General features: G+C 55.8%; 1 protein-coding gene across 1 annotated transcript; it reads left to right on the top strand.

Moving 5' to 3' along the window:
* Positions 1-566: 566 nt before the first annotated feature.
* GABARAP (GABA type A receptor-associated protein) lies at positions 567-11,399 on the top strand. Its single transcript, XM_078623697.1, has 3 exons — positions 567-725; positions 6,364-6,561; positions 10,573-11,399. The coding sequence occupies exons 1-3, from the start codon at positions 636-638 to the stop codon at positions 10,636-10,638; spliced, it is 354 nt and encodes a 117-aa protein (XP_078479823.1). The 5' UTR covers positions 567-635; the 3' UTR covers positions 10,639-11,399.
* The last annotated feature ends 532 nt before the right edge of the window (positions 11,400-11,931 follow it).

Genomic DNA, 11,931 nt, shown 5'->3' with positions numbered 1-11,931 from the left:
TTAAAGTCTACCCATAAACCCCAATGTTAAAGTCTCTACCCATAGACCCCAATGTTAAAGTCTCTACCCACAGTCCCCAATGTTAAAGTCTCCATAGACCCCAATGTAAAAGTCTCTACCCATAGACTCCAATGTTAAAGTCTCCCATAGACTCCAATGTAAAAGTCTCTACCCATAGACTCCAATGTTAAAGTCTCCCATAGACTCCAATGTTAAAGTCTCTACCCATAAACCCCATTGAGGGACGACGCGTGACCTCATTAACATAATTATAAGAGAGGGGGGGGGCACGTGAACTAATTAACATATTCATGAGAAAGGGGCGGCACGTGACGTCATTAACATATTCATGAGAGGGAGGCGCGTGCTCTCATCAACATTGATAATTGAGGGGGGCGTCGGCATGTGGGTGACGTCATCGAAGTGGGCGTGGTCCGGGGTAGGAGGAACCCGGTAACGACTCATGAATATTCATGAGGTGGGCGGGTCCGTCCACCGGATATCGCCTTATACGGTCAGGCGGCTCCGCCGGAAGTGGCGAGGCGGGGCAGAACGAAACCGGAAGCTGCTCCCCGCCATTTCAACTTCCGCCAGTAGCATCAGCAGCAAGCAGTGAGGCGATCTTCGGAGCAGCGATGAAGTGGCAATATAAAGAGGAGCACCCGTTCGAGAAGAGGCGGTCTGAGGGGGAGAAGATCCGCAAGAAGTACCCGGACCGCGTCCCGGTAAGAGACACGGACGGAGAACGGCGGCGATAAAAAAAAACGAAAAAAAATATTTGTCGGTTGGGACGGGGGGTCGGCCTCGCCTAGTTTCGCTCGCGGGGAAGCCTGAGCTAGGCCGCCCGCAGAAACCAACCGCCGCCCCCCTCGACCCCCTCACTAATATTCCTATTGATGGTAGGTTTATACGACTGGTTGTTATTATTACGGTGTTGTTACGCTAATGACGCGGGCTTGGCGGTCAGAATGGCGGCTGTTAGGCGTTTTACCGCCGCTGTCGGAGCGTCGTCACGACCAGCGAGACTGCGATGGCTGCCGTCATCCAGCAGTTGATAGACCCTGGCTGGTGGTGGTGGTGACGTCATCATCCAGCAGTGGATGATGTCATCATCCAGCAGTTGATAGACCCTGGCTGGTGGTGGTGGTGACGTCATCATCCAGCAGTGGATGATGTCATCATCCAGCAGTTGATAGACCCTGGCTGGTGGTGGTGGTGACGTCATCATCCAGCAGTGGATGATGTCATCATCCAGCAGTTGATAGACCCTGGCTGGTGGTGGTGGTGACGTCATCATCCAGCAGTGGATGATGTCATCATCCAGCAGTTGATAGACCCTGGCTGGTGGTGGTGGTGACGTCATCATCCAGCAGTGGATGATGTCATCATCCAGCAGTTGATAGACCCTGGCTGGTGGTGGTGGTGACGTCATCATCCAGCAGTGGATGATGTCATCCAGCAGTTGATAGACCCTGGCTGGTGGTGGTGGTGACGTCATCCAGCAGTTGATAGACCCTGGCTGGTGGTGACGTCATAATACAGCAGTGGACAGACCCTGGCTGGTGGTGATGTCGTCATCCAGCAGGGGACAAACCCTGGCTGGTGGTGGTGGTGGTGACGTCATCATCCAGCAGTTGATAGACACTGGGTGGTGGTGGTGACGTCATCATCCAGCAGTTGACAGACCCTGGCTGGTGGTGATGTCATCCAGCAGTTGATAGACCCTGGCTGGTGGTGGTGGTGGTGACGTCATCATCCAGCAGTTGACAGACCCTGGCTGGTGGTGGTGACGTCATCCAGCAGTGGACACCCTGGCTGGTGGTGGTGACGTCATCCAGCAGTTGACAGACCCTGGCTGGTGGTGGTGACGTCATCCAGCAGTTGATAGACCCTGGCTGGTGGTGGTGGTTTTATCTGAACCTGCCCTGGGCCTCCCCTAGGTCGACTCGGCCTCAAATGATAAGCCGCGTGACGTCAACATCGCTAGCACTGGGGGAGAGACAAAGACGGCCGGGAGGGCGTGGTCCTGACAGCCACCCACAGACCTCTGTGTGCGCCATAACAGCACTTACCCCTACAGCCTTCTAGAGGCTACACGGGGGATCTTTGTGTATAGGTGCTACTGGCAGCACTTGCCCCTACAGTCCACTAGAGGCTACACGGGGGATCTTTGTCTGTGTGTAGGTGCTACTGGCAGCACTTGCCCCTACAGCCTGCTAGAGGCTACACGGGGGATCTTTGTCTGTGTGTAGGTGCTACTGACAGCACTTGCCCCTACAGCCTGCTAGAGGCTACACGGGGGATCTTTGTGTATAGGTGCTACTGGCAGCACTTGCCCCTACAGTCCACTAGAGGCTACCTGGGGGAGCTGTGTCTGTGTGTAGGTGCGCTCGCGACATCGATTTGATGAGTCGGCACCATGGGCTGCTGTGTTGATGCTCACGGCTTTTTGCGGATTGTAAGATCCCACTCGACCAGTCTCACCCACTCGCTCACCCACTCACCCACTCACCCAGCAACTCGCCCACACTCACTCACCCGCACACTCACCCACCCGCTCACCCACCCACTCACCCACCCACTCACCCACTCGCTCACCCACTCGCTCACCCACTCACTCACCCACTCACTCACCCACTCACTCACCCACCCACTCACCCACCCACTCGCTCACCCACTCACTCACCCACCGACTCACCCGCAAACTCACCCACTCGCCCACCCACCCACTCGCCCACCCACCCACTCGCCCACCCACCCACTCGCCCACCCACTCACACACACTCACTCACTCTCACACTCACCCACTCGCTCACCTACTCACCCGCCCACTCACCCGCCCACTGACACACCCACTCACACACCCACTGACACACCCACTGACACACCCACTCGCTCACCCACTCACACACCCACACATCCACTCACTAGCACACCCACACGCGCAGAGAGGGAGCGAGTGACATAATTGTAACGTAAACAACAACACGAGTAACAATCTTGCCCGTGTGGGAGGAGTTGGCCTGACCCTGACGTTAATATTCGGCACGTGGGTGAGGGAGATGTTGACTACCTCGCCTGGTCTACAGGAAGTCGTGGGTTCGATCCCAGACCCTGTGAGATGTTGACTACCTCGCCTGGTCTACAGGAGGTCGTGGGTTCGATCCCGGACCCTGTGAGATGTTGACTACCTCGCCTGATCTACAGTAGGTCGTGGGTTCGATCCCAGACCCTGTGAGATGTTGACTACCTCGCCTGGTCTACAGGAGGTCGTGGGTTCGATCTCCTGACCCTGGGAGATGTTGACTACCTCGCCTGATCTACAGTAGGTCGTGGGTTCGATCCCAGACCCTGTGAGATGTTGACTACCTCGCCTGGTCTACAGGAGGTCGTGGGTTCGATCCCGGACCCTGTGAGATGTTGATTATCTCGCCTGGTCTACAGGAAGTCGTGGGTTCGATCCGGACCCTGTGAGATGTTGACTACCTCGCCTGGTATACAGAAGGTCGTGGGTTCGATCCCAGACCCTGTGAGATGTTGACTACCTCGCCTGGTCTACAGGAGGTCGTGGGTTCGATCCCAGACCCTGTGATATGTTGACTACCTCGCCTGGTCTACAGGAGGTCGTGGGTTCGATCCCGGACCCTGTGAGATGTTGACTACCTCGCCTGGTCTACAGGAGGTCGTGGGTTCGATCCCGGACCATGTGAGATGTTGACTACCTCGCCTGGTCTACAGGAGGTCGTGGGTTCGATCCCGGACCCTGTGAGATGTTGACTACCTCGCCTGGTCTACAGGAGGTCGTGGGTTCGATCCCGGACCCTGTGAGATGTTGACTACCTCGCCTGGTCTACAGGAGGTCGTGGGTTCGTTCCCGGACCCTGTGAGATGTTGACTACCTCGCCTGGTCTACAGGAGGTCGTGGGTTCGATCCTGGATTCTGTGAGATGTTGACTACCTCGCCTGGTATACAGGAGGTCGTGGGTTCGATCCCGGACCCTGTGAGATGTTGACTACCTCGCCTGGTCTACAGGAGGTCGTGGGTTCGATCCCGGACCCTGTGATATGTTGACTACCTCGCCTGGTATACAGGAGGTCGTAGATTCACTCCCGGACCCTGTGAGATGTTGACTACCTCGCCTGGTCTACAGGAGGTCGTGGGTTCGATCCCGGACCCTGTGAGATGTTGACTACCTCGCCTGGTCTGCACTTGCCCCTACATGCTGTAAGAGGCTACACGGTGGATCTTTGTGTACCAACGTATCTGTGTCTCCGTGTCTATTTGTGTCCGTGTCTATCTGTGTCCTTGTATGTCTGTGTGTGTCTGTGTGTCTATTTACGTCTGTTTGTGTATTTTCTAAGCTGTGTGTCTGTGTGCGTGTGTATCTGTGTGTATCTCTCTGTCTGTGTGTCTGTGTGTGTCTTTGTGTGTCTGTCTGTCTCTGTGTGTGTCTCTCTGTCTGTGTGTGTCTCTCTGTCTGTGTGTGTCTCTGTCTGTGTGTGTCTCTGTCTGTGTGTGTCTCTTTGTCTGTGTGTGTCTCTGTGTATCTCTCTGTGTCTCTGTGTGTGTCTCTTTGTCTGTGTGTGTCTCTGTGTATCTCTCTGTGTGTCTCTGTGTGTGTCTCTTTGTGTGCGCATGTCTATTTGTGTCCTAAGACACATGAAACCTGGGTTCAATCCCTGGGTCTGGGTGTCTCTCTCTCAGTGGGGTTCACTAAGCCAGAGACACTGAGAGTCTGGGTTCAATCCCTGGGTCTGGGTGTCTCTCTCTCTCTGTCACGATGGCCGTGTCAGAGACACTGAGAGTTCAATCCCTGGGTCTCCATTTTAGAAGGTTCTGGTTCAAGCAGTTGTATCAAGATGATGATGATGATGATAAATGATCAAATAGTTTGCGTGGTGAATGTATAGTTTACACATGCCTTGCAATGGCACTGTGTGTGTGTGTGTGGCGAGTCTCTGGGTCTCTGTGTGGTGGGTCTCTGTGTGGTGAGTCTGTGGGTCTCTGTGGTGAGTCTATGGGTCTCTGTCTGGTGGGTCTCTGTGTGGTGGGTCTGTGGGTCTCTGTGTGGTGAGTCTGTGGGTCTCTGTGTGGTGGGTCTGTGGGTCTCTGTGTGGTGAGTCTGTGGGTCTCTGTGTGGTGGGTCTGTGGGTCTCTGTGTGGTGAGTCTATGGGTCTCTGTCTGGTGGGTCTCTGTGTGGTGGGTCTGTGGGTCTCTGTGTGGTGAGTCTGTGGGTCTCTGTGTGGTGAGTCTGTGGGTCTCTGTGGTGAGTCTGTGGGTCTCTGTGTGAGTGGTGCGTCTATGGGTCTCTGTGTGGTGAGTCTGTGAGTCTCTGGTGAGTCTATGGGTCTCTGTGTGGTGAGTCTGTGGGTCTCTGTGGTGAGTCTATGGGTCTCTGTGTGGTGAGTCTGTGGGTCTCTGTGTGAGTGGTGAGTCTATGGGTCTCTGTGGTGAGTCTGTGGGTCTCTGTGTGAGTGGTGAGTCTGTGGGTCTCTGTGTGAGTGGTGAGTCTGTGGGTCTCTGTGTGAGTGGTGAGTTTGTGGGTCTCTGTGTGAGTGGTGAGTCTATGGGTCTCTGTGTGAGTCTGTGGGTCTGTGTGTGAGTGGTGAGTCTATGGGTCTCTGTGTGAGTGGTGAGTCTATGGGTCTCTGTGTGAGTGGTGAGTCTATGGGTATCTGTGTGAGTCTATGGGTCTCTGTGTGAGTCTATGGCTCTCTGTGTGGTGAGTCTATGGCTCTCTGTGTGAGTGGTGAGTCTATGGGTCTCTGTGTGAGTGGTGAGTCTATGGGTCTCTGTGTGAGTGGTGAGTCTATGGCTCTCTGTGTGGTGAGTCTATGGGTCTCTGTGTAAGTGGTGAGTCTATGGGTCTCTGTGTGAGTGGTGAGTCTATGGGTCTCTGTGTGAGTGGTGAGTCTATGGGTCTCTGTGTGAGTCTATGGGTCTCTGTGTGAGTCTATGGGTCTCTGTGTGAGTCTATGGCTCTCTGTGTGGTGAGTCTATGGCTCTCTGTGTGAGTGGTGAGTCTATGGGTCTCTGTGTGAGTGGTGAGTCTATGGGTCTCTGTGTGAGTGGTGAGTCTATGGGTCTCTGTGTGAGTCTGTGGGTCTGTGTGTGAGTGGTGAGTCTATGGCTCTCTGTGTGAGTGGTGAGTCTATGGCTCTCTGTGTGAGTGGTGAGTCTATGGCTCTCTGTGTGAGTGGTGAGTCTATGGCTCTCTGTGTGGTGAGTCTATGGGTCTCTCTGTGTGAGTCTATGGCTCTCTGTGTGATTGGTGAGTCTATGAGTCTATGATGACACCCTGTCTCTCTCTCCCCCTCTCCCTCTGTCTCCCCCCCCCTCCCCCTCCCCTCGTGCCCTGCAGGTGATCGTGGAGAAGGCCCCGAAGGCCCGGATAGGCGACCTTGACAAGAAGAAGTACCTGGTGCCCTCTGACCTCACCGTGGGCCAGTTCTACTTCCTGATCCGCAAGAGGATCCACCTCCGTGCGGAGGACGCTCTCTTCTTCTTCGTGAACAACGTCATTCCACCCACCAGCGCCACCATGGGGCAGCTGTACCAGGCACGGTGCACGCACGCCGAGAGAGAGACTCACTCGCACAGACGCAGACTCACACAGACACAGACTCACTCACATAGACTCACTCACACAGAGACCCACAGACTCACTCGCACAGACGCAGACTCACACAGACACAGACTCACTCACATAGACTCACTCACACAGAGACCCACAGACTCACTCACACAGACGTAGACTCACTCACACAGACACAGACTCACTCACACAGAGACCCACAGACTCACCACGCAGAGACCCACAGACTCACCACGCAGAGACCCACAGACTCACCACACAGAGATCCACAGACTCACCACATAGATACCCACAGACTCACCACACAGAGATCCACAGACTCACCACACAGAGACCCACAGACTCACCACACAGAGACCCACAGACTCACCACACAGAGATCCACAGACTCACCACATAGATACCCACAGACTCACCACACAGAGATCCACAGACTCACCACGCAGAGACCCACAGACTCACCACGCAGAGACCCACAGACTCACCACACAGAGATCCACAGACTCACCACATAGATACCCACAGACTCACCACACAGAGATCCACAGACTCACCACACAGAGACCCACAGACTCACCACATAGATACCCACAGACTCACCACACAGAGACCCACAGACTCACCACACAGAGATCCACAGACTCACCACATAGATACCCACAGACTCACCACACAGAGACCCACAGACTCACCACACAGAGACCCACAGACTCACCACACAGAGACCCACAGACTCACTCACACAGACGTAGACTCACACAGAGATCCATAGACTCACTCCCCAGGTATCTCTCCCCGTGTCTCTCTCCCCGTGTCTCTCTCCCCGTGTCTCTCTCCCCGTGTCTCTCTCCCCGTGTCTCTCTCCCCGTGTCTCTCTCCCCGTGTCTCTCTCCCCTTGTCTCTCTCCCCGTGTCTCACTTCCCGTGTCTCTCTCCCCGTGTCTCTCTCCCCGTGTCTCTCTCCCCGTGTCTCTCTCCCCGTGTCTCTCTCCCCGTGTCTCTCTCCCCGTGTCTCTCTCCCCGTGTCTCTCTCCCCGTGTCTCTCTCACCGTGTCTCTCTCTCACCGTGTCTCTGTCTCTCTCACCGTGTCTCTGTCTCTCTCATCGTGTCTCTCTCCCCGTGTCTCTCTCCCCGTGTCTCTCTCCCCGTGTCTCTGTCTCTCACCGTGTCTCTCACCGTGTCTCTCACCGTGTCTCTGTCTCTCTCACCGTGTCTCTGTCTCTCTCATCGTGTCTCTCTCCCCGTGTCTCTCTCCCCGTGTCTCTGTCTCTCACCGTGTCTCTGTCTCTCACCGTGTCTCTGTCTCTCTCACCGTGTCTCTCTCTCACCGTGTCTCTCTCTCACCGTGTCTCTCTCTCACCGTGTCTCTCTCTCACCGTGTCTCTCTCTCACCGTGTCTCTCACCGTGTCTCTCTCTCACCGTGTCTCTCACCGTGTCTCTCTCTCACCGTGTCTCTCTCTCACCGTGTCTCTCTCTCACCGTGTCTCTCTCTCACCGTGTCTCTCTCTCACCGTGTCTCTCACCGTGTTTCTGTCTCTCTCACCGTGTCTCTCTCTCTCATCGTGTCTCTCTCCCCGTGTCTCTCTCCCCATGTCTCTGTCTCTCACGTGTCTCTGTATCTCTCCCCGTGTCTCTCTCACCGTGTCTCTCTCTCACCGTGTCTCTCTCACCGTGTCTCTCTCACCGTGTCTCTCTCACCGTGTCTCTCTCACCGTGTCTCTCTCACCGTGTCTCTCTCTCACCGTGTCTCTCTCTCACCGTGTCTCTCTCTCACCGTGTCTCTCTCTCACCGTGTCTCTCTCTCACCGTGTCTCTCACCGTGTCTCTCTCTCACCGTGTCTCTCTCTCACCGTGTCTCTCTTTCACCGTGTCTTTCTCTCACCGTGTCTCTCTCACCGTGTCTCTCTCACCGTGTCTCTCTCACCGTGTCTCTCTCACCGTGTCTCTCTCACCGTGTCTCTCTCACCGTGTCTCTCTCACCGTGTCTCTCTCACCGTGTCTCTCTCACCGTGTCTCTCTCACCGTGTCTCTCTCTCACCGTGTCTCTCACCGTGTTTCTGTCTCTCTCACCGTGTTTCTGTCTCTCTCACCGTGTCTCTCTCTCTCATCGTGTCTCTCTCCCCGTGTCTCTCTCCCCGTGTCTCTCTCCCCATGTCTCTGTCTCTCACGTGTCTCTGTCTCTCTCCCCGTGTCTCTCTCACCGTGTCTCTCTCACCGTGTCTCTCTCACCGTGTCTCTCTCACCGTGTCTCTCTCACCGTGTCTCTCTCACCGTGTCTCTCTCTCACCGTGTCTCTCTCTCACCGTGTCTCTCTCTCACCGTGTCTCTCTCTCACCGTGTCTCTCTCTCACCGTGTCTCTCTCTCACCGTGTCTCTCTCTCACCGTGTCTCTCTCTCACCGTGTCTCTCTCTCACCGTGTCTCTCTCTCACCGTGTCTCTCTCTCACCGTGTCTCTCTCTCACCGTGTCTCTCTCTCACCGTGTCTCTCTCTCACCGTGTCTCTCTCTCACCGTGTCTCTCACCGTGTCTCTCTCTCACCGTGTCTCTCTCTCACCGTGTCTCTCTCTCACCGTGTCTCTCTCACCGTGTCTCTCTCACCGTGTCTCTCTCTCCGTGTCTCTCTCTCCGTGTCTCTCTCCCCGTGTCTCTCTCTCACCGTGTCTCTCTCTCACCGTGTCTCTCTCTCACCGTGTCTCTCTCTCACCGTGTCTCTCTCTCACCGTGTCTCTCTCTCACCGTGTCTCTCTCTCACCGTGTCTCTCTCCCCGTGTCTCTCTCTCACCGTGTCTCTCTCACCGTGTCTCTCTCCCCGTGTCTCTCTCTCACCGTGTCTCTCTCACCGTGTCTCTCTCTCACCGTGTCTCTCTCTCACCGTGTCTCTCTCACCGTGTCTCTCTCTCACCGTGTCTCTCTCTCACCGTGTCTCTCTCACCGTGTCTCTCTCCCCGTGTCTCTCTCTCACCGTGTCTCTCTCTCACCGTGTCTCTCTCTCACCGTGTCTCTCTCTCACCGTGTCTCTCTCACCGTGTCTCTCTCCCCGTGTCTCTCTCTCACCGTGTCTCTCTCACCGTGTCTCTCTCCCCGTGTCTCTCTCTCACCGTGTCTCTCTCTCACCGTGTCTCTCTCACCGTGTCTCTCTCTCACCGTGTCTCTCTCTCACCGTGTCTCTCTCTCACCGTGTCTCTCTCTCACCGTGTCTCTCTCACCGTGTCTCTCTCACCGTGTCTCTCTCCCCGTGTCTCTCTCACCGTGTCTCTCTCACCGTGTCTCTCTCCCCGTGTCTCTCTCACCGTGTCTCTCTCCCCGTGTCTCTCTCTCACCGTGTCTCTCTCTCACCGTGTCTCTCTCACCGTGTCTCTCTCACCGTGTCTCTCTCCCCGTGTCTCTCTCTCACCGTGTCTCTCTCACCGTGTCTCTCTCACCGTGTCTCTCTCCCCGTGTCTCTCTCTCACCGTGTCTCTCTCACCGTGTCTCTCTCACCGTGTCTCTCTCCCCGTGTCTCTCTCTCACCGTGTCTCTCTCACCGTGTCTCTCTCACCGTGTCTCTCTCCCCGTGTCTCTCTCTCACCGTGTCTCTCTCTCACCGTGTCTCTCTCACCGTGTCTCTCTCTCACCGTGTCTCTCTCTCACCGTGTCTCTCTCACCGTGTCTCTCTCACCGTGTCTCTCTCCCCGTGTCTCTCTCACCGTGTCTCTCTCACCGTGTCTCTCTCCCCGTGTCTCTCTCACCGTGTCTCTCTCACCGTGTCTCTCTCACCGTGTCTCTCTCCCCGTGTCTCTCTCTCACCGTGTCTCTCTCTCACCGTGTCTCTCTCACCGTGTCTCTCTCACCGTGTCTCTCTCCCCGTGTCTCTCTCTCCCCGTGTCTCTCTCTCACCGTGTCTCTCTCTCACCGTGTCTCTCTCTCACCGTGTCTCTCTCACCGTGTCTCTCTCACCGTGTCTCTGTCTCTCACCGTGTCTCTCTCCCCGCAGGAGCATCACGAAGAGGATTTCTTCCTCTACATCGCCTACAGCGACGAGAGCGTCTACGGAGCCTGACACTCACACTGACACACTCACACTGACACACACACACTGACACACACACACTGACACACTCACACTGACACACACACACTGACACACACACACTGACACACTCACACTGACACACTCACACACTGACACACTCACACACTCACACTGACACATTCACTGACACACTGACACTGACACTCACTCGCTGACACGCTCACATCGCTGACATGCTCACTCACTCGCTGACACACTCGCTCACTGACACGCTCACTGACACGCACTGACGTGCTCACTCACACTGACTCACACCAACACACACACCAATACACACACCCACTCACTCACACACCAACATTCATCCACCCATTCACCCACTCACCTACCCACTCACTCACCCACTCACTCACCCACACCCACTCACACCCACTCACTCACCCACACACTCACCCACACCCACTCACCTACCCACTCACTCACCCACTCACTCACCCACACCCACTCACACCCACTCACTCACCCACACACTCACCCACACCCACTCACCTACCCACTCACTCACCCACTCACTCACCCACACCCACTCACACCCACTCACTCACCCACACACACACACACACCCACTCACTCACCCACTCACACACCCACCCACACACTTACACACACTCACCCACACACACCCACACTCACACACAACCACACACACATCCACCCACCCACAACCACACACACTCACCCACACACACACACACCCACACACACACACTCACTCATCCACCCACTCACATCCACCCACACCCACACACTCACCCACACACTCACCCACCCACTCACCCACTCACTCACCCACCCACCCACTCACTCACTCACCCACCCACCCACTCACTCACCCACCCACTCACTCACCCACTCACTCACACACCCACCCACCCACTCACACACACCCACCCACACACACCCACACACCCACACACACACCCACCCACACACACTCACCCACCCACTCACTCACCCACCCACCCACTCACTCACCCACTCACTCACACACCCACTCACACACACACACACCCACTCACACACACCCACCCACACACACTCACCCACTCACCCACACACCCACCCACTCACTCACCCACCCACACACCCACCCACTCTATAGACTTTGTAGTGCAAACGAATCCCAAGTAAACACGAGCACTTTAAAGCCACGCCTCTTTCACATTGCCCCCGGGTAGGGGATTTCCCCGCTCTCTGATTGGTCAATACCGGGCCGAGGGGGGGGGGTCACACAGCTTTCAGGGCCACGCCTACCCCACT

Source organism: Lampetra planeri, unplaced genomic scaffold, assembly GCF_965212315.1.
Source record: "Lampetra planeri unplaced genomic scaffold, kcLamPlan1.2.h2 scaffold_381, whole genome shotgun sequence".
Lineage (NCBI taxonomy): Eukaryota > Metazoa > Chordata > Hyperoartia > Petromyzontiformes > Petromyzontidae > Lampetra > Lampetra planeri.
This window is presented reverse-complemented; position numbering and strand designations above follow the sequence as displayed.